At 37.0% G+C, this 27,937-nt stretch overlaps 4 protein-coding genes across 4 annotated transcripts; 2 read left to right on the forward strand and 2 right to left on the reverse strand.

Moving 5' to 3' along the window:
• The first annotated feature begins 9,938 nt into the window (after positions 1–9,938).
• Positions 9,939–10,828, forward strand: LOC133729559 (protein DMP6). Its single transcript, XM_062157097.1, has one exon. The coding sequence runs from the start codon at positions 10,065–10,067 to the stop codon at positions 10,752–10,754; it is 690 nt and encodes a 229-aa protein (XP_062013081.1). The 5' UTR covers positions 9,939–10,064; the 3' UTR covers positions 10,755–10,828.
• A 227-nt stretch (positions 10,829–11,055) lies between these two features.
• On the reverse strand, positions 11,056–13,007 carry LOC133729558 (pentatricopeptide repeat-containing protein At5g46100). Its single transcript, XM_062157096.1, has 2 exons — positions 12,827–13,007; positions 11,056–12,692 (listed from the first exon to the last, which is right to left on the reverse strand). The coding sequence occupies exon 2, from the start codon at positions 12,620–12,622 to the stop codon at positions 11,186–11,188; it is 1,437 nt and encodes a 478-aa protein (XP_062013080.1). The 5' UTR covers positions 12,623–12,692; positions 12,827–13,007; the 3' UTR covers positions 11,056–11,185.
• Positions 13,008–16,511: 3,504 nt separating this feature from the next.
• On the forward strand, positions 16,512–19,485 carry LOC133729560 (triose phosphate/phosphate translocator TPT, chloroplastic). Its single transcript, XM_062157098.1, has 12 exons — positions 16,512–16,892; positions 16,984–17,049; positions 17,166–17,231; positions 17,306–17,384; positions 17,474–17,594; positions 17,724–17,819; positions 18,020–18,132; positions 18,231–18,308; positions 18,403–18,519; positions 18,617–18,716; positions 18,860–18,960; positions 19,257–19,485. Exons 1-12 carry the CDS (start codon positions 16,633–16,635, stop codon positions 19,272–19,274), a joined length of 1,215 nt encoding a protein of 404 aa, XP_062013082.1. The 5' UTR covers positions 16,512–16,632; the 3' UTR covers positions 19,275–19,485.
• Positions 19,486–25,697: 6,212 nt separating this feature from the next.
• On the reverse strand, positions 25,698–27,188 carry LOC133731357 (zinc finger CCCH domain-containing protein 19-like). Its single transcript, XM_062158750.1, has one exon. It carries the CDS (start codon positions 27,186–27,188, stop codon positions 25,698–25,700), a length of 1,491 nt encoding a protein of 496 aa, XP_062014734.1.
• Positions 27,189–27,937: the final 749 nt, after the last annotated feature.

Below are 27,937 nucleotides of genomic sequence, written 5' to 3' on the forward strand. Positions count from 1 at the left end.
TCCGTTAACCCATTTATTTAACTGATCAAATACGGATCTAGGTCGATCCGATCCGTTAATGATCCGGCCCGTTTTTGTAATAATAAAATATTATTTTTTATTAATATATTATTATTTTTTAAAAATATAAAATATGAAGAATTTCTAATACAAATTTTTTGCAGAAATCTAAAGGACAGTCTATCACCCAAGATTCCAAGAAGCATTAAGAATTTTGATGATATAATTTTACTTTTGGTGATACTTTTCATGTTGTTTTAATATTTTATTAATATCTTTTGAGGTATCATGATATAAATTTAATATTACTATTTAAAATTTTAAAAATATTTGAAATTATAACGGGTCGGATTAGCGGATCGGGTATCCGTTAACCCGGCGGATAAGGATTTGGATCGAGCTATCAACGATCCGCAGGGTTAACGGAGCGGGTTTTGATCGAATTTTTTTTTAAGTAAACGGATTTGGATTTAGGTCAATCCGATCCAAATCCGGTCCATTTACAGGTCTACTTTAAGCCCTTTATTTCTTCATGCCATTATCTCACTAGTAATAAAGCATTTTCAAGAGCTAATTTGAGTGAAGAAACTCAAAAATCTACCTTCCTTTTTTTTTTTGTTTTTCAAGATATATCCTTAAAAAATATATATATATATATATATATATTTATAGTCAGTCATTGAAGTGGTCAAGGAGACATAATGTAGCAACTCAAAAGCATTACTAACCTAACAAACATATCAAGTGGTCGTAACTCATAGCTACTTAAATGATTGTAAATTTGTAGTTCAAAATGGTATGGGTTGTTTTCTTGTACCCCAAATCACCTTCATTAGTTTGTCTTCCCCAAATCATTTCTCAATGTAGGCATGCAGTAGATGTCAGAGTTGTAGATGGAGAATGTAATGCCATTTTATTGCTTTTACCAGCATACTGGATTTGCCAAAGACCGAGCTATTTGGTGAATGAGTATGGTATTAGTTGTTGGGATTGCTTTAAGTTTCACCAACTCAATTTACACCTGATTTAAACGTTGGTTTGTTCTTGTCGAATTCAAACTTCAAAGGTTTAAGGGTAGGTGAAGGAAATCAAGGGAAAGATTTAAGAATCACTGAGGCTGCAGAGACATTTTGGTGGCTAAGTCGGGGAATGACAGCACATTTATAAACCCTAGCTACTCTGCATTTTTGAACACTGGAGTGAAGAGATGGAGTCATGGAGCGAGTGTTTTTAATCATGCGATTGCATAGATGGATAGACACCGGTGGTTTAAAAATTATTCACTATTGTAAAGGATTTGTAAAATAAAAGAATCATCAAATGACATACAACTCTTAAATATTAGAACCATCCTTATTACGGATAAAATATATAATTATCGGTGTAGCCGGTTAATTATTTAAAATAATAATAAAGGCGGGATAAAAATTATAAAAAGATAAGGGCTAAATACTGTTTAGTACCCTGTGGTTTGTGTCCAACATCAATTCAGTCCCTCGACTTTCAATTTCATCAAAAACACTCCTGCATTTATCAAATCCCGTCAAATAGATCCTTCCGTCATTCCTCCGTTAACTGCAGCTGTTAACTTGCTGACATGGCATGCCACGTCACCTCTTGTGGGCCCCATCTCTAAGGCAAAGATGGGTATTTTGGTCATTTCATTATCCAGATACAAATCACCCCTTCTTCTTCCCCTCGTTTCCTTCATGTACAAAAGTGAAGCCCAGCTACCAGACAGTAGAGTCAAAAGAAAATAAAAAATAAAAGCACTACGACTGACTGACAGAGAAGGAATTGAACGAGCAGCTCATAAATCAAAACTTCAAAAGATCAATCTTTTTAATGACAAAAGCATCCGATTTATAGATCATAACCTCATAAATCACATACCAAAGTGCCATTTCCCAAAAAAATCAGAGCAAGGACTCATCTTTCCCAAAGAATCAAAGCAGCAACTATGATTTCATTCCAAGAAACAGAATGAACCAAAAATCCAATCAAACAATCCTAAAAAATTAGAAACTCATTCAATCAAAACAAGAAAAGAAAGACAATTCTACAACTTCAACGATTCCAGAAACATCAAATCATCAATTTATGCTCACTGTTTCATGTCATGGTCGGAAATTGGTCAAGGAAGACCAAAACCACCACCGTGAACAGTGAACCACGGTGGATCAGTAAATCCAAAATTCCAATTTTTGCTAATCTCTTCCAAACTTAAATTCAAGTATATAGCAAGGTAGAGCTTGGCAAGGGAAACAAAGTTTGAGACCTGAATTGAAACCAAACGTCGCGGGAAAACATGGAAATTCGTCAGAAAACTCAAATATCTTCTCCTATTCGATTCTTTCTCCCAAGTTAACAGATGGATAAGAAGGTACCATAGGCTTCTTCACCTCGCCAAGACGAAGCTACCGCCACGGGTCTCTCTTGCAGCCATGGCCGGAGTCGGAAAATATGTCGGAAAACTCGAGAAGCATTCGGGCTTCGTCCTGCTGTCATCGCTGCTAGTTCGGAGAAGGGAGGACCGGGCTCCGCTTCACACCGCTGCGAGGAAGCTAACGACGCCGATGTGACTTCGACTTGGTCCCAGAGATCTGCGAGCTTTTCCTCGCCGGAGCACAGCCGCTGCACATCTTCTCGCCAGATGAAAGAAACGAGAGGAAGAAGAAGGGATTTGTATCTGAATAATGAAATGACCGAAATACCCATCTTTGCCTTAGAGATGGGGCCCACAGGAGCTGACATGGCATGCCATGTCAGCGAGTTAACAGCTGTAGTTGACGGAAGGATCTATTTGATGAGATTTGATAAATGCAAGGGTGTTTTTTATGAAATTGAAAGTCGAGGGACTGAATTGATGTTGGGCACAAACCACAGGGTACTAAACAGTATTTAGCCCAAAAGATAATTACATTATCTCTCTCGGCATAAACAGCCACCAAGAAGCTTTGAGACTTTGAGTGAAGGAATCTGATTGAACAAAAAACAAAGGCACGTGCTGAACATTTTTCAAACTTGGCTGCTGGGAGCATATATCCCATCTTCCAAAATCCAAATTAATATGTGGATTCAGATATACATAGTATGATTACTATATGAAAATTTTCATAGCACTCACTATTTTTCTTTTCTTTTTGAAATAGTGGTTGCCAGGTGCATCAATAACACACAGAATTCTATCCTTATTTCAGATAAAATGTACAGTATAGTAACAACCGTACGAATTCGATGTCGGAAGACGAATTTGATGCGAGTAGTACTATATCATAAATTGAGTTTCTAACTTGTGAAAGTTTGATTTAATTTCGTTATAAAAGGGTACCTAACAGGTGTTATAACATTCATCCGGACCACCTACCTCTATTAATCGATTCCCAGTTATCATGACCTTGGTCCTTGGCATCTGCTTCGATTCTTACTTGAGAAACGTTAAGAGAGTGATAGACACAATGCTGTAACTATTTGGTACCCAATGCAAATGCTTTTACTTACAACAAGACTTAGACACACGTACACATGTTTTCTTGTAGTGATGGAAAATATACAAGTTATTTGTGTTTTTTTTTAATGCATTTCATTGAACATCTTATCTAGATCACAAGCTAGGAAGTTGAGAAGCAACGATAGTTATTACTTATTAGGGAAACTTATTGAAAAATGTTGCGCCTATACAAAAGGCCGGGATCAGAATCCCCTTTCTCCAACAATCACTTCAAATAAAAAGTTTAAGAGATTGACAAGTTTTATTGAACAACGACATTAGGGTTTAGCGCCTCTAGACATTTAATTGAGCACCTTAACCTCAATGAATAAGGAGCTATAGGTTCATAAATTCAAGTACTAGTAAGGGCATAAAAAAGGTCCACAAAGTTTACTCGGAAAATCAAAGTTGTCATAAAAAATGAAAAAAGAAAAGTAAATTAATAAATCAAAAAGTCCTTTTGCTTTTACTGATGCTAGCTGATGCCAAGTAAGCTACTAAGTACTATTGTACAGAGTAGCATTGCAGCATGCCAAAGGTGGCACAACAATTGCAGGTGAAGTGAGCAGGAATGCTCATTATGCACTTGGGGAATAGAATAGCCACACAGTACTCCCATCTAGCTGAAGACTATTGCAGATCATGGGGATTGTCACCTGGGAAAAAAGAGGAGAGGAAAATGGAGAGCTTTTGAAAACCAGCCTCGCTTTATCAGTCATGATAACGTCTGCATGAGGTTTGCTTTGCACTTCTCTAACATGAATAACAGTGTGTGTGAGTGTCTGCATATGCATATGAAATTGATGGTGCTACTTGTCACTCTGGTGTTGGCAAAAGCTAAATCTGCAAAATCATTGCTGTTTGTTTGTAAGGGAAGCATTAGTGTTATGATTCACTTTGGAAAATTGGACAAAAGGATAACTTTCGATTGATGGAAAGTTGATTAGGGTGCTTTGCATATCATTTGTTTGTAAAATGCCTCAGAGGTACTGAGTGCTTATTATGTGAGTTTGGAACTTTTAGAAACACTAACCACTGAAATAGATTCCTGCTGGTTTAATCTCTTTGCTTGACTTGAGGTTTTTCTGACCTATATATGGTATTTGAGCTATGTTTATTTAGTCTTCGAAGTAAAACTAAAATGACCCTGTTTTCTAGAGATTATGACACTTCTGATTAATTAATTGACAGATTCTAAAGTACCCAAATTGCTGAACTGCTAACCAGACATTTATCTGCAGTCCACAAGCTATAAAGGGTACTGGTCCAACTAAGTAAAACCCAAATCAAAATCCTTGGGAGTCAATGATGGTTTAATTAAGGCTCAATTTTTGTGTGGCTAGAAGAAATAGTGGTCCAACTGATGAAGACCCAAAATACAATGATGATATTAACTTTATTGTCAATGGAACTAAAGAGAATAATTCATCAAGAAACCCAAAATACAAAAAGAATTGGTAAAAAAGCAGCACACCCATAAGGAGGAAGGCCATAAACCCTAGAAAGATTAGGGAGGTATTTGTGGCACCTACATGCCAAGATATGTAGGGTCAAGATCAATAGATCAAGAAGGCTTTTACAAACTTTGAGGGGGGAAATGTGACCCTGGTTCAATTTAATATGGTTGATAAAGATACAAAATAAAGGTTGTCATGGGTATGGTGGATCCAACCCATTTGAGTCTGTTCCTAACCACAATCATAATTGTCCTCTTATGCTTCAACTACACCTTTCTAGTTCTCTCCCATGCCCCCATCTTCTCCTTTATCAATCTCCCTTTTTATGTGTGAGAAAAAGATAATTCTGAACTCAGTGAACTGTTTGTGGGAAATTCCTCTTCCATATGGAGTGTTGCTTTCTCTTCTTTTCTAACAGGTTTCATCACTTTGCTGCTACTCTGAATCATTAGTGGTGGTAGCTAGACTTGGGAAGATCCCAAAAGATTTTATTCCTCTAGTTGTTAGTCTTAGCATATGGGATGCGTTTTTAGAGTTCATTTTTTTAAGCAAGGAAGGATGGATTAGATAATGAATGCAGATTAAGATTGCGTTTATTCTAATTCTCTGAGATCATGATCTATTCAAAAGATGCATATTCTGAAAGAGTGTTGCTTATCCATCCCAAGGATTTAATGGTAAAGTTATGGCAAAGAAAACTTTTTCACTTCTTTATACACATTCTTGGCACAGACCATGCTCAATGAGAAACCAACACCAAATGCACATCTAGCTGTATGCTAAATATCATAGATCAGTAAATTGAAAAGGGTTTTAGAAGCTTTAAACAAATCAGACTCTCTCTGACTAGGATTATGTTACGTGTTAAATGGCCATTGGAGTCTTAAGCGCGGGAATAATATGTTATCATCAATTCATCATTAAGAGTTTTGATTAACCATTTTATTATCATATTAAAATGGGACGAGTTTAGGACACCCTGAAGTTGGATTGGTTTTCTATTGTGCCCCATTTTAACTATCCGTTTAGTTTCAAAGCGTCTTTCAAATGACAATTTTATCTGCTCTCCAAACTGTAGACTTTTTACTCTTTTGTTAAATTGAGGGAATATAATCCAGCCTTTGGTTAGATTTCACCAGTTTTTCCCGAGTTTACATTTCTTTCCAAATGTTTTCTCTAGTACTTTCCAACAAAGTTCCCTCATTTTAGAATACCCGATCTATCTCAATTCACTCCATAAAGACGATGAACGAAGTTAAAGACCAACTATGATATTAATTGACGTACAAAGTTCGAGAAAGACTGCTGACAAACGGTAATCAGGCTAGTTAATATTTAGATTACATGGCCAGGGTTGGCGAAAAGAGATCAAAGAAAGTATATTAGCACCAAATTTCACCAAATGTCATCAAACTTTCGCAAAAATCATGTGCTTGAAAACAGGCCTTGCCTGCTTAGATTATGATAATGTTCATCAAATCGCCTTAAACGCATGAGTTAAAAAAATCGTAACTTGGTGGAACATAAAGTTGAAAGAAGGCCAGCCCTTTTTGACTTAATCGAATTTTGTATTCACACTTCAGCATCTTTGACTAACTTGAACTTTAAACCTCAAGTTAATAAAACTGAAGTATTGTAATTCTTCGACTCTGGTAAAAGGTATGTTTGAGTATTGATGTCAATGAAGTCATGAGTCTTATTTCTTTGTTACTCTTCCTTCCAGAGTTCCAGGGTTCTTCTTTCTTTTCCTTTATGATGGAGATTTGAGGAGTCAAATACAGGAAGAACCCCTCGCCATTCTTTAAGCTGAAGAAATATCAAAGAAAGAAAGAAAAAGTGTAGAGAAAGGAGCCAAAAACAGAAAAACTGTTGTAGAAAAGTGATTGACGCATGACTAGCCTTTGGCAATATAGATTTCTTGGTTGCTTGTGCTTCCGTATCTATCTGCTTTGCCACTGAAAGTTATGGATAGAATCATGGAAACGCAGACAAATGACAGGCATGCCATGACACTTTCTGGAAGAAAATTTTAGTTTCGGTGTGAAATGTTTTTTTAAATAAGAGACGGTGCAGCTGCCCTCAATCCTTCTTGTTGCTTCTCTTTAAAAACTAACACACTATAATTTATCGTTAACGACAACCTAAGAAATGGGTTAGGCCTAATTTAACCTAGGAAGCAGATGTGACAATTTGTCTTCTTTGAGCAGAACCCGTGAGCTTGAATCAGTTTCTATTTTGCTCTTTATTTTCAAGTCTATACGCCATGAACAAAATTTAATAGGCAACCGCAATATTCTGATTCCCTCCCTCTCCTCATTTGGATGGTAGTTGGTTACTTGGTTCTTACACAAGATTGTAAAAAATTAAAGTCAAAAGTCTGAATTTTAACTTCCCACAAATATAGAAAAGCGTTAAATCAAGTCCTTGTTTGTTATTTAAATTTAAACACCACTCCTCAAAACTGAACTCTAATAATTAACTTTCAAATTTTAAGTATGAGAGAATCTACTAGTGTCAGTGCAAGCAATCGCGACACTCAATATGTCACGAGTTAATTAAATTATCTAGTTCATTTTTATGCTTTGCTTTTTTTCCTTGACGTGAAATAAGATGTTTGCTCAAATGCTCCAAACAGGCTAAGATAGAAGCAACTAGACAAACGAATAAAGCTTGCTATGAAGTGTGCATGGTTCACACTTTCACACAAAGAAAAGTTGATGTATAACAAATTGAGTATTGATAGTTGTGATACAAAATCAATATGGTTTTGGATACACTCTGCATATGCATAAAGCATTATCATGGGTATGACATCATTGATTTTTTGCTTTCTGAACCAGTTCTTAAATCTGAGGGAAAAGCAGAACAAAATCAAATTGGTAGTAGAACCTGCAAGGTGAAACCAACAACCAAAACAGAAGGGTCCAAGCTATTCATTAGTAAGAGGAAGGTGAAAAGAACAATGCTAAACGCCTAGGACTTTTAAGGATCATACACTCCCTGATCTACATGCTTGTTTGTGCAAATAGGCTATACTCATTCTCAAAGACTGATCTGTAAGTAAAAGTGTGGCTCATTCTCATTGCAATTGGGACAGTTCATCATCACACCAGCACACCCTGTAGAGCCATCTCTCTTTCCTGCCCAAATGATTTGCTTCTGCATTTTGTAGGGTCTGATTTATGGATGGGGTCAAGTCTAAAATGTACTGAAAATCCTTTTAATTAATTAATTAATTTCACAGGCCATGACATTTTGTTTATAAAATCTTGAAGCTCATAAAGAAACAAAATTATAATATATATGGGTCCAAAGTTTACTGGTGTCATTATATTTCACAATCTTGAAATCATTTGGGGAGTAGGAAGCTAGGGTTCCTAGTCATGATGAATTCGGAAAATAATATAAGAAACAGAAAGTTATACATAAAATGGGAAACTGTTGACATCTTTCTCAGATGCTAGTATAAAAGGCAACATTTTTTGCAAGAAGAATAATAAACAGTGAAATTTTTTAAAAACATACTTTCCTAGTAACATCACAGAGTTTATAGAATTGGATGGATGATCCAGAACTTCCTACACATTACAAAGATAGTTGTTTATAGAATTCAAACAACTTCAGGCTCTTGGTGGTAGTCAGTTACCTAACCATTTGGAACTGGATCAGATTCTGCAGTCTAGTTCAGAGACTTGGAAAAAATTCAAAAAAAAAAAAAAAAAAGGAAGCAGAAGAAGAAAAAGAAGATGAGGGGAGAATGACAAAACTAAAACTATTCCCAGCTATGTGATGTTGCACACATGTGATGATGTGAAGTAAATAATAGTCTGCTTCTCTTTTACCTGAAAAGTGAGTTGTGGTAAAGTCTATAACGGATGCCAAAGGAAGAGTCCAAGGGTTTAGGGTAGAAGCTGCTACTCTGCCTTTGTAAAAAGTGAAGAAAGCTGAAGGCTACCATAGTATAGTCCTAGCAGGACCATCGATCCTAGTCTATGTATCACATCTATGATCAAGACAGTGGCAATGGTCGGTCTAATTGGTGGTGCATAACTCAGGAGGGAAAAGAATTGTCAAATTGGTTTGATTACTTGATATGACCTCTCTCTTCTGCATAACTATGCTGATCAGGACATTTGGCCCAGATGGCACTGTCTTCCCTATAACTATGATGTGAAAGTGAGGCCTTTCGATTCTTGTTCTTAGGGTTAGGGTTAGGGTAGACACCCAGAAAGTTTTTCTTAGATGCCCGTGAGTGTTTCCTATCTTCAAGCTCCCAGAACCCGTGAGAAATGTGGTATATCCTCAGCCCAGCCAAAAAATGGGCTGGGTTTGTGGCCAATAATGAAAATGGGGGACTGTTTGGCATTAAAGTTCCAAGCATGACATATGTTTCTAAGCTATTTATATATTGTCATAACGTGCAAGGCATGAGTATGGCATTATACTAATATCATATGATCCAACAACAATTCCTTAAAGCAAACACCACTCATCCAAACACAGAGTTTCTTGTGTCTAAGCAAAACTAGAAGGCAGCCTAATAAATCCGAAGAGTGGATCTTCTCACAAATTTCAGGAATATTATAAAATTAGACTTCTCCTTTGTCACATTAATATATTAACTCATTTGTAGTAGATTACCAGATGTAATGATAGACCAACTTCTTGTACCGGTAGATACAAAATAATTGTTTTACCGTTTTACCACTACAAGAGTCTACCACCGCAAAAGTCTAGTCTACCATTTATGTACTGAAGATTTATTCATATATTGAACCTCTAGGAAGGTTATTCCTTGGATAAAAAAAACCTTGTAAATTTGCAAAAAAAAAAAAAAAAAAAACCTTGTAATCTTAAACCTGAATACCCGATCCTCACCCCTTTCCTATTCTCCTTATGGCAACTTTAACGAGCTTTTGTATATAACCGTCCTGAAAGCTTGGACGGAAAGCAATAAAAAACAGAAGCTTGATAAGCATTGTGGGACTTCTCCTAGTTGCTTTACCCAAATTTCAGTCTCTCTTCCTTGCAAGACAGGACTAACTACTCTTCCTCCCTTCACTTCCACTCAAATTTCATTTCTATATACTTGTATAAAAACAGAATTCACACAATACATGTTCAAAACAAACCTAGCAAAGAGACCAAAGCATACGCATTCGTTGTCAATGGAGATCAAGATAGGATCAAAGGAATCCAAGCATGATGGTGAGCAAAAACTTCCCCTCTTGCATGATACACCAGCTCCGGAAATAGATGAGAAAAGAACATTGATACAGAGAGCCATCAACCAGACGTTTCAGAGCACAGCTCATTTGGCTAATCTTTTACCTACTGGGACAGTTCTTGCATTTCAACTTCTGGCACCTATATTTACGAACCAAGGCAACTGCGACTCGGTCAGCAGGGCCATGACTGCTGGCCTTGTAGGCCTCTGTGGCGCTTCGTGTTTTCTACTGAGTTTCACTGACAGCTATAGGGACAAGAAGGGAAATGTCTGCTATGGATTTGCTACATTCAAAGGCTTATGGGTCATCGATGGATCAGCCACCCTTGCACCAGATGTTGCAGCAAATTTCAAACTGAAGTTTATAGATTTCCTCCACGCCTTCATGTCCATACTTGTATTTGGAGCTGTTGCGTTATTTGATCAGAATGTAGTGAATTGCTTCTACCCAACGCCGTCAGATAAGGCTCAGGAGGTTCTCACATCATTGCCAGTTGCCATTGGTGTCTTCTGCAGTATGCTGTTTGTTGTGTTTCCAACCAAGCGCCATGGAATTAGCTTCCCCCTATCTGCAAGCTAACGATTATCTTCTGTTTGTTTAAGTTGTCGAGCTCTGTTATTGAAGCTTACATATTCTTTCTTTGATTCCGGCTTCCTCCAAGTTCTGTCAATGTGGATATACTATTAATTTGTTCTGTTTGTATATTCTAGTTCCAAATTCTTGATGGATCAGATGATTACAAAGATTGTTACGGGCACTGATATAAGAACTACTTGTCAAATCTATTTGTCTTACACTCTTACATGCCAAAGGTACAGAGCATTTTCCTGTATTGCTAGACTGAGGTATGTAAACAAGTAAATAATAAGAAATTGGTCTAGACGATCATAACATGTCCAGGAGCTTATTTTGCTCTCACTATTGTATAATTTGTGAAGAGTAACAAAGCAATGTCGGGGTAGATAAATGTTTATGATAAGGGATACAAGTGTACCTGAGCACTTAATAGGTCAGAATTCATCAGCTAATTCGCTCATCAGCTCAGCTTGCAACAACTCGGCAGGTTCACGCACCTTTGTGCGATCCCAAAACCCTTTGACCACAGCATTCCAAATTCCATAGTCTGGAATGCATCCATCAAGCACCATCTCATCAACAATTCGATAAGCTTTGTGCAGGTCACCTTTCTTAGAAATGCATTTCACTAGAGTATCAAAAGTTTCCAAATCAATTGAGAAACCCCTGGTGCGCATGCTAAGATACAACTGAAAAGCTCGAGTTAGGTTGGCACTACTGCACAAGCCTTGAACCACTGCATTATGGATCCTAACATGAAGGCTCCAGGTTAATCTGTTGGGTGAAATCCCACCAAGGACCATCTCATCAAGAAAGTTTGCTGCTTCTTGGAACTTGGAAACATTGCAGAAGCCAGTTATTATTTTCCCATACTGCCCTGCATCTGGTTTCAAGCCCTGCAGCTTCATTTTGTCCAGAATCTCCAAAGCCTCTCGAAGCTTCCCTTCTTCACAGAGTCCATGAAGCAAAGTACTATAAGTAACCATGTTGGGCAAATGGTGTTTACTAATCATTAAGTCTAATAGTTCCATTGCTTCTGAAGAACGTCCACCCTTGCAAAAACCATCCATCAAAGAGCTGTAAGTAAACACATTTGGGGCGATACCTTTGTCATTCATGTCTTCAAACAATTCCACAGCTTCATCCAAATTGTTATTTTGGCACAAACCACGTATCAAGCAAGTATACGTAACAACAGACGGTGAACAGCCTTTTGTTCCCATCACACAGAATAGCTCCTTTGCTTCACCAATCTTTCCTAACTTGCACAATCCATTAATCAAAGTACCATATGTATATGAATCAGGGGTGCACCCATGATCAGGCATCTCACGAAGTATCCGAAGAGCTGCATCCATGGAACTGCTGTTCTTACAAAGCGCTTTAATCAGGATATTAAGTGAAACAACACTAGCTGGAATGCCCGTTTTCCTCATATACCTGTAGAATCTAAAAGCAACCTTTAACTGGTTTTCTTCAACAAGAATCCCAAATATAGTAATGTAAGACTTTTCAGTTGGTTTGCACCGGAAGTCCTCCATCTTGTCGAACACCCTGACAGAATCCAGTGGCCTGTGAACTCTAGCATACCCTCTACAAACAGACAAGAATATATCTTCCGTAACACTACACTTCTCCTCCTTCATCCTATCAAGCAGCGCCTCCGCAGACCTGAACTGGTTTGCAGAGACTAATCTAGAGATCATGATCCCAAACGTGCTATGATCATGCCGAAAACCATTGGTGTACTCAGCTGTTGCGGAATCAAATATGATGAGCGCTTTCTGGAGGTCCTTCTCAGCTTTTATCAGCTGCCCAACTTGGGAAGTAGTAATTTGCTTCGACCATTTAAACAGGGTTTTACTCCCCATAGTTTTTCCCACCACTCTTTCTCACTATCACTCACTTCCACGCAAGTAACTGAATCAAACTAGTCCAGAACTACAAAAACAACATTACCCACGAGTTTATCAGTAAACTCAAACCACAAAACTCTGTGGGGCATTTCATCAAACACCTTGCGTGCATTGAAGTGGGAACAATGTAAATTCAATTCAGGGAGAAGGAGTGGCTACCTTAATCTGCAAATTGCTACTACCCATTATGAAGTTGTAGGTGTCTTTCTGATTCGGCGTAGTTTTCCGTCGTCGTCGACGGTCTGGGAATATACCGGAGGCTTTTAACGGCATCGGTGCGGACAGTCACTGCAGCATTTACTAGAGACACTGAGAATCGAATCGGGCCCGGAGACGAATACTTGAGCTTTGTGCGTGTATATATATGGATTGGGTCCAACGACAATTATGTTAGAGTCATGTCGTGTCTTGTTTAGGCCCAACCAAATGGTGAAGTTGAGTTGACACTTCAAAACTTTCCTAACCCAAATGGAAAAAGAAAAAATTCCATATGCCATTATAGTGATTATACTCTTCATCCATTTTTTCCCCTTACTTTTTCCATATTTCTAAACTTTAATTGTAACTGTTTTACTCTGAACTAGGCTCCTGTGGATAATTGTTGTTTAACATATAACCAATTTGGTTACCAAATATCGGACAAAGATTATCCTATATCAACGTTCACGTAATAATTTATCAAAAACGCTACAAAATGTCACATTTAAAATTTCATAAAACTACAACAAAACTAAATCAATTCAAGGTTTACAGGCTAAGAAGTAACTATACTTATTGGCGGAGCTAGGATTTTAAAATGGGGTGGGCTAAAAAATTTTTTTTAATAAAAGTTTACAAATGCTTAATTTTTTTTTTTTTTTTTTTAAGTTTACAAGTAACATGTTTTATTCCTTCCTTAAATTTAAACCTCATCATATATTATAAAAATTCTACAATGTGTTAATGTATGACATGCATATAATTACCTTAAAGTGGTAAAATGAGTCCTCAAAATAATAATATAAGTCCTTAAAGTGGTAATATGAATCCTTAAAGTGGTAAAATGAATCCTTAATTTTAAAGTGCTAAAATGAGTCCTCATAGTGGTAAAAATAGTTGATGTATGAGAAAAGTTAACATACCATAGCCTTACCCCATATATTAAATACATATCAAATAATCAAATAGCTAACTGATCAAAAGGATCAACATTGAAACATTTGATAGAATTTTCGATAACAAAAGTCTAAGACAAAAAAACATACCTATTCATATTTTATCATGCGCTCTTGAATAGAACAGAAAATATTTAATTATTGAATCTGTATCATAATTCTCAACTAACTCTTTTTCTGACATAATTTATCCAAAAAAAGTAAGTTTTTGATGCAAGTATGCCTCTTAAAGTAGAATAGAAAAAAAAAATACAATAAAATACTTCAAGCAAAGAGATAACATACATATGACCAAAAAAAAATATATGGGCTAAGTTTAAAAATTTAGGGTGGGCTACTTTTTAATTTAAACTAAAATTAAGCTACAAATTGACATTTTTTTTTTCAAAATTTAGCGTGGGGTGTAGCTCACCAGAGTCTGTGTGTAATTACGCCTTTAACTATACTATTAAAACAATGAACACTAATGAAGTAGAAAATATCCATATTGTAGCCAAATATATCCATAAAGCTTTGAACATCAAGTTGCAGTCTTTACTGAGACAGCCTTGTCACGTATGGCAGGTTTGTACTTGAATTTCATTGATATAGACTTTCATATTCAAAATAGCTACGATAACACTGTTGTTATTTTTTTTTCCACTTACATAAATAACGAGATATTGTTGAGCGGTCTGATCATCGAATTAGTCAGACGACCACGATTTGTCAAACCGGCCGACCAAATACCTTGACACTAAAGGTCCCCCAACAATTACCGAATTATCTTTTTCCCCGTGAACCATAAACAGTATCACGGATTCGCCCAAAGAAAAGGAATACATTAAGGAAAGGGAAATTCGTCCAAACAGTGTCTGAACTTTTCCAGACTATTAATTTTCATACCTATACTTTGAAAAATGTCATAATGTACCTGAAGTTTTGGCCCCGACCCAATTTCCGTACCTAGCAACAGTAAAGTCGTCAACGGCGTTAAATTTTGAGGGGTAAATCTGGAACTTCAGGTATTCTCAAGAGAAAATCTTCCAAACAGTGTCTGAACTTTTCCAGACTATTAATTTTCATACCTATACTTTGAAAAATATCAAAATGGTACCTGACGATTTAAGCCCGACCCAATATTCATACCTAGGAACAGTAAAACCGTTGACTCCGTTGAACAGTACCAGAAAAGTATGCCAATAACTACCGTTGGGTTCAAACATTGCCCCCCAGACCTCGAAGTCAAAGGTCTTCGTCTTACCTCAGTTGAGAGCCGCAGAACTCAGCTACCTACCTCAGTTTTCTATCAGGAGAAAAAATTGAACTCGGGTTCTTTACTCCTAACAGAAGCTCTGGTACTAGAAGATATGTTGGAATTCGCTATTACAGATCGAATCCACAATGTGAGGCGTCAACCACCCAATTATTCCCTCTCAGTGATGGCTTCGCCGGCAACGCGATCTTCTCCAGCATCTTCTCTGCTTCGATTTCAATCAAAAATCCCAAAACCCACAATCCAAAAAATCAAATTCAATTATTTGCAGCTGAAATCAATTTCAATTTTTCTTTTTTTGATGGGTTTGGGAGAAGACAACAGAGAAGAAGGAAAGAAAAGTCGTGATTAGGTAGATGCATGTGGAAATTTTGGTAGCTATAACAGCAAAAATGGTTTGGTTTGCAAGGGTTTGCTCGGTTTTAAGCCTAGTTCACCAGATAATTGGAATCATGGAGATTATTCGGGTGGATGCACAAGGAAATTTCAATGCTTTAGGTTGGAATCCGACGAGTCTGATAGCAAAGGAATCTGAAATTTTGGTAATTCCACTTTGGGTCAAGTCTGGGTCCGATCTCTGTCGGAAATGGAATGGCGAAGCGATTCCGATCTCTGTCAAAACGAGATGTCGTAGTTTGGGCAATCTGCTAGACAGCCTTGACGCGAGACCCTAAGTCAGGTTCTGGGGTGTCGGAGGACGATTCCGAATTCAGGTCGTCGATGTAGATGAAGGTCGGGTTCCGATCAAGTATGGGTCTGAGTACGGCTGTTGGCGGTGGTCTGGCATCGTACGCCGATCTTCCTGAGTTCTTCTGGATACGGGTATATGAATATTTAGATCTAGGTATACCATGTTGATATTGGTATTTGAATCTCGTATTGGGCATGGTAGTTATTGGCATACTTTTCTGGTACTGTTCAACGGAGTCAACCATTTTACTGTTCCTAGGTATGAATATTGGGTCGGGCTTAAATCGTCAGGTACCATTTTGATATTTTTCAAAGTATAGGTATGAAAATTAATAGTCTGGAAAAGTTCAGATACTGTTTAGAAGATTTTCCCTTGAGAATACCTAAAGTTCCAGATTTACCCCTCAAAATTTAACGCCCTTGACGACTTTACTGTTGCTAGGTACGGAAATTAGGTCGGGGCCAAAACTTCAGGTACCATTATGACATTTTTCAAAGTATAGGTATGAAAATTAATAGTCTGGAAAAGTTCAGACACTGTTTGGACGAATTTCCCTTAAGGAAACAAAAACGATAAGCCTTCAAAATCAACATCCCGCCTCGTGGCTCGTTAGCCTCTCAATAGGGATAAGTGGGCTCCCACCACCCATATCATATCCACCTCTCTCTTTCCCTACCCTTCACTCTCCTCCCCCATCATATCCACCCCATCACCGTCCGATCCCCCCCCGCCCCCTTACCGTGTTCCGCGCCGCACCCGATCCCAACCCTCACGAATGAAAACAAACGCAAATAACCGCTCTCTGCTCCATAAGAGCTCAGTGTAGTTTTCCCAGAACCGAATCCTCTCTCCTCTTCACCCAACCATGGAGTCGCGAGTGCTGTCACGCGCCACCGCCTTCGCGTCGGTCCCGAGCCTCCGCAAGTCGTCCCCGCGCCAGCCCGGCGCCGTCTCCTTCGTCTCCCCGGCTCGCCGGCCGATCGGGACCGTCAGCGAGGGCGGGAACTTGATCTGGGGGAGGCAGCTCCGTCCGGCGCTGCTTCTCGAAGCTTCCCCGCCGTCGTCAAGGAAGGAGATTCTCAAACCCTGCCTCGCCGCCGCCGCCGAGGGAGGCGATTCCGCCGGGTGAGGTCCGTCTCCTCCGTTCTGACTCGGCCTGACGATTTCTCTCTCTTCCTTTGTTTCTCTGACTCTCGGTGTTGTTTTTTTTTCACAGAGAAGCTAAGGTCGGGTTCATCCAGAAGTACCCGGCTCTGGTCACCGGCTTCTTCTTCTTCATGTGGTACGTGTGACGTCACTCCCCCCCCCCCCCCCCCCCCGCCTAACGGCTCGTAAAACTTTTTTCCTCAACTAACTAATTCAAGGAGTTGAAATTACGAACTTGTCCTTCACCCGCAGGTACTTTCTGAACGTGATTTTCAACATTCTGAACAAGAAGATCTACAATTACTTCCCGTATCCATAGTAAGTCTTCGCCATTTTCGACTGAGGGTGTTTTGGTAATTTTAAAATTCTGATCTGGAGAAAGTTTGTTACAGCTTCGTGTCGGTGATACACTTGGGAGTTGGGGTGATTTACTGTCTGATCAGCTGGGCCGTGGGCCTTCCTAAGCGCGCTGTAAGTAAAAAAGTGAAAAGTTAAATTTGTAGACGCAGTAGTAAAAATCCATACAATTGAGAATTTAACTGTAGTAAAACTCCTTGTAGCCTATGGACTCGAACCAATTGAAGTTGCTCATCCCTGTTGCGGTGTGTCACGCAATTGGTCACGTCACCAGCAATGTCTCATTTGCGGCTGTTGCCGTCTCATTCACACACACCATCAAAGGTAAAAGGAAAATTTGACTATATGTTACTGTTGGTAATAATAGTACTGTAGTAGTTAGTAAATGACCAAATTTTACCATGTGCACTGTAATTATAGCATTAACATTTGAAGCTTTGTTTGTTTTTTCAGCTCTAGAGCCATTTTTCAATGCCTCTGCTTCTCAATTCGTGCTTGGACAGTCAATCCCCTTGTCCTTGTGGTTGTCTCTGCTTCCTGTTGTTCTTGGTATGCTTTCTCTTTATTTTCGTTCGATCATGTAGTTAGTTGAAGTATATATGCTTCGTTTTTTTTGAATTTACAGAATTACAGTAAGCAAAGTTGTAAGTTTTCTTCTTTTAGAATACTGCAAAATGTATTCAAACTATCTTTTTCCTAATCTGGGTATATAAGTTAATCATCAGACCATTATGCATTTTAAAATGCAGGTGTGTCAATGGCATCACTCACTGAGTTGTCATTCAACTGGCTTGGCTTCATTAGTGCTATGATTTCAAATATCTCCTTCACTTACAGGAGTATCTATTCGAAGAAAGCCATGGTGAGCTTAGCCTCTCTGAAACTTTTGTTTTCATTTTCTTTTGAATAGGACATTAGGCATTGCTACTAACCCCCTTTTTTTTTTATTGATTTTTGCAGACTGATATGGATAGCACCAATTTGTATGCCTACATTTCAATCATCGCACTCTTTGTCTGCATTCCACCTGCTCTCATTGTGAGTAAAACTTCTACTGAGATCCCTGCAGGAAGTGTTGGTTCTCGAAATGAAATAATAATTTGATTCTATCATGTCCTGTCTTATATCTTAGGTGGAGGGACCTCAACTGCTTAAGCACGGTTTTGCTGATGCAATTGCTAAAGTAGGCCTTGTCAAGTTCGTTACTGACCTCTTCTGGGTGGGGTTGTTTTACCATCTCTACAATCAGGTAAAACTGTCGTCCTTACCTTAAATGATACCTTAATGTTAATATCTTGAATGTTGATTATAAGTTTTTGACCCTTTTTTTGGGTTTCAATTATCAGCTCGCCACCAACACCCTTGAGAGAGTGGCTCCTCTTACACACGCAGTTGGAAATGTGTTGAAACGTGTGTTTGTGATTGGCTTCTCAATTGTGGTCTTTGGTAATGATGCTTATCTTTTTCTTCTGCTTTCATTGATCTGCTTTTGATTTTCTTTACCCCTTTGTAAACTTCAGCTTTGTTTCTTTGGATCAATAAAGATTTTTGAGTTTTTCTTTCCTGTAACGAATTGATAACCACCGCAGGTAACAAGATTTCAACACAAACTGGTATTGGAACGGCCATTGCAATTGCTGGAGTTGCTATCTACTCGTACCTCAAGGCCAAGATAGAGGAAGAGAAACGGGTGAGTCAGATATAAGTTCATGTTACATTCTTATGATACAAAAATTATTACAGACAATAGTACTCTTTTCATTAATTCACACTTGTTTATGGCCTTATAATGATTTGTGTTCTACTTTTACTGGTTTACTTCAGTTAGCCGAAGGGTGTTTGTGCTTTAAAATCCTTGATTTAGTCATCATCAATAATGAATTTTGATTCTGAAGAGCATTTACTTGTTATCTAAGTAAGACCAAAATTGTTAATATTATGCATCTAATATAATTTTTTTTCCCTTGACTTTATTTTTTAAACCAGCAAGCGAAAGCTGCATGAGAAGAAAGGAAGAATGGGACATCGAGGAAATCTCGCATTGTAAATTTCATAAATTTCCTTCAGATTGAAATGGCAGATTGAGTATCTATTATCTATGTCAGTCAGAGTTTGTTTATTTTCCTCTTCCTCTATTTTTCCCCATTGATTCAGAATACAAAGACATTCTAATTTGCAATGGTCTCAATAATGTATCAATTTAATCTGCCTCTCATATAGAGCTCTTATTCTAGAAGTCTCCTATTGACAGAATGAAGATGTTTTATATGTGAGCCATTAGTTTTTTATGGGGGAAGTGAGTTTTGCATTCCCATTTCTTCGTAAGATTCACACTTTCACTCCACATTAGCGGATGACCCGAACCATTAACGGATTAATTGAGTAATGCAGCATTAAGATAGCAGCCCATTAGTATTTTCTCAACAAATATTTGGCTAGATACACTTGGCGGTATTTGAGAATGGTTTTCGGATTTTTTATGCTCTGTTCTGCTTTGATATCTTGTAGCCGAAATGGTTTCATCTATCTCTCCTTTTCTGCCTTAACAAGTGCCTATGCACAGCGCCTACATTAACTGGATGAATTGATGTTTACAATCTTGTATGGCTTTGGTATGTTTGGGTGGTTCTTTCCCAGCAGATTCTTCTGTCTTTAAAGTCTGCTGTTCAGACTTCAGAAGTTTGCTTGTTCTTCCCACTCTGGCAGATCATATGCTCGTAGCTCCACTTTTTTCACCCCTCAACCTCTATATTCTTCACAGCTAAACTTTTTCAACATAAGTTGCTTCCCTAAACCAGGTCGGATGGTCTGTTGTTTTGTTTTCTTCGTTCTTTGACTGATTGACTCCATTAGTTGTTGCTGCTTAACTTTTCTCACTTATATCTGTTGGATAACAGTGGAAGCGTAAATATTGAAAACTAATTTGGGGAAGGGAGATATGATGCATGAATGACACACAATATGGGAGATGTACAGTCCAAAGACATGTACAGAGCTCCTAGAGAGAGATATGGAGGAGACTCTCAGGATACCTGATTATAAGAATTAGTCTAACTTCTACAAAATACTCATCTACACCTTACTCAACTAAACTAGCCTACTTATATAATGTGTCATAAGTATGAATAAGTATTAGGGCGTTACAAGAACCTTAAACCTTCCTAACTCCCATAATCTATGAAGCACTAACTCTCACCATTATTCTCATCATTATTACTTATAGGGCAATGAGCATGACGTAAAAAAATAGAATTGTTACTTATCTCTTTGGTTTCTATTTTGTTTTATGGGTGTTTGATTATCTCTTTAAAATCAACTCCATCCATTAGCTTACAAATTGTTTCAAGGCACGCTAGCTAGTAGCTATACTAACCCCAACTATTAATTTTTGAAAAAGATGACCTATGTTTCCTAAAAATGATGATGGAGAAGAGAAAAATTGTTTCTTATATCTTTGTTTTCTATTTTTGCTTCATGGGTTTTCATTATCAATTCCCAAAATAAGTTTTCAATCTGTTTTATGTCTTAGTAAAAGATGGATGACAAAATGCACAGTTACTAACCCTAACTATGTTATTGTGCGCTTTGTCATCAATCTCTTTATTAACCTTATTTATAGGGCAACGAGTTGACGTAAAAGAAAAAGATTGTTCTCATTTCTTTGGTTTCTAACTTTCTATTTATGAAGAATGCTAGCAACATTCTCCATCTACCTTCTCTTTTAACCTTCCCCACTTGTTATCTGCCAAGTGTCTTCTAACTTCACTCAGTCCTATAAATTCAATGTTGTGAAAATAAATTTTTATTTCTTCCAAATTTGCTCATAATTAATGCAATAACTTACTTTTCCTTATTTTTTTTTCTCTCTATCTCTGTTCCACACCTCCACTTCTTTGTCTCTTTCTATTATTTTTTTCATTTTATTTTTTTCCCATTCCTTTTTGTTCAATACAAAGTTACAAACCTAGAAAGAGTTGATAAATAATATTTCCAAACTTGATAACTATCTATGTTGATAGAAACCCAAAATCTAATTCTCTCTCTCTTTCTATATATATATATATATATATATATAATATATTCAATTTTGGTTTATGGGTTTTGAAATCTATGAAGGCAGACCAGCAATCACTTGAATTGAGATGCATAGGAGGACAGGATAGGCCTCATCAAAAAGCCCGCGGATCAAGTGGGCCGATGGAGGCCCGCCGGCCCTGAGGGCTAAAAGCCCGGCCCGTTAAAAAGCCCGCAAAGCCCGCCTCGGGTGGGTAGTGGGCCGGCCCGTAAAAGCCCGTAAAATATTATATATATATATATATATGTATGTAGATATGTGTGTGTGTGTTTATAAATATATATATATACACACATATAGATATATATTTGTGTGTGTTTATATATATATATATAGGATTTTTCTCAGGTAAGAATGTCCTTAGTTTTTCTTATGGAACGGATCTACTGTTTTCACCCACTTTCCGATCACATTTTCACATCTTAACCGTTCAGTTTTTAGGTCCTAATGTATGGATCACCTCTGCAAAATTTCAGCCAATTTGGTGATCGTTAAGGCGTCCAAAACTGCAATTTACACGAACGAACCGAATCTGTCGAACTGGAACCGTTCATTTACATTGTTGTAATTTGCAGTTTTGGATGCCTTAATGATCACCAATTTGGCTGAAATTTTGCAGAGGTGATCTATACATTAGGACCTAAAAACTGAACGGTTAAGATGTGAAAATTTGATCGGAAAGTGGGTGAAAACTGGAAATCCGTACCTAAGAAAAACTAAGGACGTCCTTAGTGTAGCCGGACTGTATATATATATATATATATATTTGTGTGTGTGTTTATATAGATATATATATATATATATATATATATATATATATAATATGTGTGTGTGTTTATATATATATAGAGATATAGAGATATATAGATATATATATATATCAATATATCATGTATGTGTGTGTGTGTTTATATATATATAGATATATATATATATATATATATATATATATGTGTGTGTGTGTGTGTGTGTGTGGAAGTTCTTATACTTCTATATAAAATATGTGCATATATATATATATATATATATATTCTAAATATCGGTTGACCAATTAGATCGGATTCGAAAATATGGTGAAATTGGCTAAATTTTTTACCACACTCATAATTTATTGTAATAAACTCATCTAACGGTCGGTTTTTCCATTTTCTTTGAATTAATAGGGGTTGCTCTTAGGAGTGTATGATATATAAATATAGGTTTATAAGAGTAACTACGTTTGACCTAGTTGATCGAATTCGAAACGATAACCAAATTTGCTAGATTTTTTACAACCACCATAAAATATTACAATCTCTCAATCGAGCGGTTGGTTTCTCCAAATTCATCTTCCACTTCATGGTTGTTTTAGAATGGACCTCAACAATTTAAATGCAATGTATAAGTCATACAACTTTAGGAGACAAATTAGTATAGGCCAACGTATTTGTAATTAAAAATTGAAATTTTTATCTTATGTCCACACACATCCATCGATGAATTATTTACAAGCGTGATGTAAAAAAATAAACAAGTTTTGCTTTCATCACGCCATCGGTCAACCAAGAAAACATGCAAGTGACTACAGTTGACCAATCCGATCGAGTTCGAAACTATGGTGAAATTGACTAAATTTTTAACCACACTCATAATTTATTGTAATAATCACATCCAACGGTCGGTTTTCCCATTTTCTTTGAATTGATAGGGGTTGCTCTTTGGAGCGTGTGATATATAAATATAGGTTTAGAAGAGTAACTAGGTTTGACCTAGTTGATCGAATTCAAAACGAAAACCAAATTGGCTGTATTTTTTACAACCACCATAAAATATTACAATCTCTCAATCGAGCGGTTGGTTTCTACAAATTCATCTTCCACTTCATGGTTGTTTTAGAATGGACCTCAACAATTTAAATGCAATGTATAAGTCATACAACTTTAGGAAGAAAATTGGTATAGGCCAATGTGTTTGTAATTAAAATTAATTTTTTTTATCTTATGTCCATGCACATCCATCGATGGAATATATACAAACGTGATGTGAAAAAATAAGCACGTTTCGCGGTTGTCACGCCATCGGTCAACCAAGAAAACATATAAGTGCCTACGGTTGACCAATCCGATCGAATTCGAAAATATGGTGAAATTGGCTAAATTTTTTATCACACTCATAATTTATTGTAATAAACTCATCCAACGGTCGGTTTTTTCATTTTCTTTGAATTGATAGGGGTTGCTCTTTGGAGTGTATGATATATAAATATAGGTTTATAAGAGTAACTACGTTTGACCTAGTTGATCGAATTCGAAACGATAACCAAATTGGCTAGATTTTTTACAACCACCATAAAATATTACAATCTCTCAATCGAGCGGTTGGTTTCTCCAAATTCATCTTCCACTTCACGGTTGTTTTAGAATGGACCTCAACAATTTAAATGCAATGTATAAGTCATACAACTTTAGGAGACAAATTAGTATAGGCCAACGTATTTGTAATTAAAAATTGAAATTTTTATCTTATGTCCACACACATCCATCGATGAAATATTTACAAACGTGATGTAAAAAAATAAGCAAGTTTTGCGTTCATCACACCATCGGTCAACCAAGAAAACATGCAAGTGACTACAGTTGACCAATCCGATCGGGTTTGAAACTATGGTGAAATTGACTAAATTTTTAACCACACTCTTATTTTATTGTAATAATCACATCCAACTGTCAGTTTTCTCATTTTCTTTGAATTGCTATATGTTGCTCTTTGGAGTGTATGATGTATAAATATAGATTTATAAAAAATTAGTGCCTTTAAAAATTTATTTATCAATAAATTAGTATCTATATATAAATAAAGATTTTTTTTTGGTACAATATGGAATTATAGATATGTTATCTTTGATTGTATTTGATCATTATCCAATGAATTTCCAAAGCTTGATTAAAAAAAAAAATATTTGTGTCTTTAAATATTTATTTATACATAAAACCCGCAAGGCCCGGCCCAAAAAAGCCCGCAAGGCCAAGCCCGGCCCGGCCCGAAAAAGCCCGCAAAGCCCGCTTTATATGGACGGGCTTGGATCCGTCTATTTTTAATAAAGCCCGGCCCGCTATTATTTAAAAATATAGCAAGGCCCGGCCCGGCCCGGCCCGTTGACGACCCCTAGGACAGGAATTGGGTTTGGCACTTTGGCTAATAATTTTAATTTATATATAGCAATGATTTGATCCATAAGATTTCTGAAAAATTTGGGTTTCAACAAATAAAGAGTATTAGAAGAGGAACCTAGCTAGAGACCTTTTTCCATTCCAGAAAAACAATGTGAAGAATTTAACTCAAACTTTAGGAGAGATTATACCTATACTTCGTTATTTAAGGTTTGAGCCAGAAAAAAAAATGATAAGAGGGAGAGAATGAGCACAAACGTTGGGTATCAAAGAAAAAAAAAACGTTCAAAGAGAGAGAGAGAAGAAGAGAAATGAATGGAAAAGAATAATGTAAAGTTTAAGATCTTTTCATTAATTATAAAAGAAATATTGCATTAATTATGGGCAAATTTGGAAGAAATAAAAATTGATTTTCACAGCATTTAATTTATAGGATTGAGTGAAGTTAGAAGACACTTGGCAGATAACAAGTGGAGAAGGTTGAAAGGGAAGATTGCTAGCATTCCTCTCTATTTATTTCATAGCTTTTTGATTATTACTTCCGATCAATTCCATTTTGAGTTTTCAAGAGGTATTACATCAAATTAATTCAATTTTGGGTTCTTAAGAGGTTTTATGTCAAATCAATTCTTAAGAACTACTTAAGAAATGATAAGAAATTAAGTCGTCACCATCCACTCTTTTTTCGGTAGTTCAGGTCGAAGATTGTAAGTTGATAGGGCATACTGAGCAGTAAATTACGGGCCTAGTGATTCGAATGGTCCTGGACCCTAGTCATAGATGTAATAAGTCACATGTTTCCCAATGAAATTCATATTTTGGCACCCAAGAAATGAGTTTAAGTTATTCTCCTTAGCAGCAAGGTGAAAAAGGGTTGGCATGTATATAAATCTACTTTCCAGGACCTATTAATCTTCAAGTTATTTTCACTTTCTAGTAATGAGGAGCTAAAATTTGATAAGTTGTCCGATCAAGCTACGGATTATGTTAGGGTTTAGCGTCTAAGATATGCATTAGTTATTTGAATTGGCCAGCAGATTATGACTATTTTTTTATTTATTGAAATCTCAACGAAACGAGGAGTATTTATTCAAATGGCAAGGTCGAGTAAGATATGCATTATACATATAAATTTTGAGATTAAAATTTGCTTTGTGTTATTTACGTGAATTGGTCTACAGAGTAAGCATTCTAAAATCTAAATCAGAAGAACAAGCAAGTTTTATTCCTTTCTGGAATCACTTGTGGCACTTGCTTCAAGCGTCGTTCATGTTCAGACGATTGTTGTAGCATCTCTATCTTGCGCCAATACTCACTTAGATCTCCACTGATCCATCCGTTCTGCTTTTTCTCATGAGTAATGCAATCCTCTAACCGGACCAACTCTCTTTCAATCCAATCCTTGGTTATATCCTCGTGCAGCTCTCTTGCCTTCTGCTCAATCTCGGCAATTGTATGTCTCCTCAGCAGGCAAATTTCCGGGCTTCGTTGCAAATCCTCACATTCTTCCTCAGTGAAGTCGCAATCCGATAGCAGAGAAATTGAAATCGGATCCTCTCTCCCAAGCAGTTCCAGAAGAATCTCATCATTCTTGTCTTCCTTAGTTATGCCCTTAACTTGTATGAGTTTGTGATCAGAAGAATTATTTCCTTCAACATTTTCCACTCTCACAAAGCTTCCCACCACCTTTCTCTCCCAACTTTCGGGCTGCTCCAACATCAACTTCTCCACTAAGCTCCTTCTCAAGTAGACAAGCTTCATGTTACTAGTTACTATAGATGCATAACAGGTTTCTTCAACATTCTCCAAATGTTGATCCAGAAAACTAAGTACATCGACCACATCTACCTCTTCCTTTCCGAAAATTTTACTCAGCCTATAGTCACATCTAACCTTTGTCTTCTTATTTGTGTACTCAATAAAGTGTCTATCGATGACATACTCATAGATTGCAGATCCCAAATCACGATGCGATAATTGTTTGCTTGTATCTTTCTTAACAGATTGGAGGAATTGAATCAGAGGTTCTGATCCCCATCCTATAAATTTCGCTTCTACCTTCTGCCTTTTTAGTATTATAGACTTCTGAAATTGTAGATGATCATCATCATCACTGTCACTAATTATAAACTCTTCTGCTTCTGCCTTCCTTTTTCCCAATATTGACTTGTGAATTTCTATATGATCATCATCGTCGTCACCTTCATCATTGTTACTATTTGGGGAATAGACATCATCCAAAGTCAAGCCCTCATTTTCCTTTATGATTTCCCAACACTCCTTGAATCGGCATTCAAATGTATCCCTATCCTCGAAGTCTAGTCTCTTTCCATCTGGTCTATATTCCGAGTTTGATTCCGCGAGCCTAACTAGCTCCAAACACTCCTTGCATAGGCCTTCCTTGTCCTTCCCTCTTATCAGTGAAAACTCAGAAGCAGCACTAGTAGTACTTGTGTAGCAAGGGTGACATAATACGTATGTACAGCAAAGGCATGAGAAGCTAATTGTGACTGATCCGTTAAAACACTCGGAACACAAGTGCTTCCTACAAGTCCAGCTCTTTTGGCTTTTGAGGATGGATTTGCTCTTTCCCACACATTTAGGATGATAAACTTTTGAGCAGCCTTCGTAGTCACATAGCATTAAACGCCCACCATCTTTGCAGATGAAGCACCAATCCTCCGAGTTTTCCATGTTCTTCTTCTTCACCTGATAATAGAAATGAACAATGCTGGGGATTGAGGTTTCTGTAGAGGATATTGAACCTTGATTTGGACCAGTATGAATGAAGGAAATGTTATTGCCATGCACCAATTTTATAGGAAAGTAATCTGGACTTTCCAAGTAACAAGAGGAGTCCTTTCCAAGTAAGGATAGGATAAGCGTGCACTAGTCTGAAGCAATTACTTTACTAATACAGTGAGGAAATCCAGATTCAATAAGGAAAGTATGTAAAAAAGGGAAGAAGATCAATAGTAGGTATTGTTTCAAGTAATCAACCATCTTTAACGCAAGTAATAGACTGGATGGATTAGTGGAAGGTCAACCCAAAAATTAAAAGGGCAAAAAGAAAAAGAAGAATTTCAGTAGGATTTCCAAGGGCTAGCTACCATGTCTTTCATTGCTAAACCCAAATGACGCCTTAAGGCTCGCTGCTCCAAGAACTGAAATTCCCTAAATTAATGATTAGTCATGTGAAGGGAAATCTCATAATACATATTAGACAACTTTTAACAATTTCTATTTTCTCAATTCAACAATTTTTCAAAATACTTTTCTATAGTCCTTCCTTTTTTCCTTGAACTCCATCCTTAATTTTCTGCAATGCATACACCAAATTTCGTACGTCTTTTATTTTGTAACAAATAATTATTTAAAGTTATCATAGCGTGAAATGTCTATTTCAAATAAACATCTTTATCATCTGAATCTTGATCATCTCT

Source organism: Rosa rugosa, chromosome 2 (genome assembly GCF_958449725.1).
Source record: "Rosa rugosa chromosome 2, drRosRugo1.1, whole genome shotgun sequence".
Lineage (NCBI taxonomy): Eukaryota > Viridiplantae > Streptophyta > Magnoliopsida > Rosales > Rosaceae > Rosa > Rosa rugosa.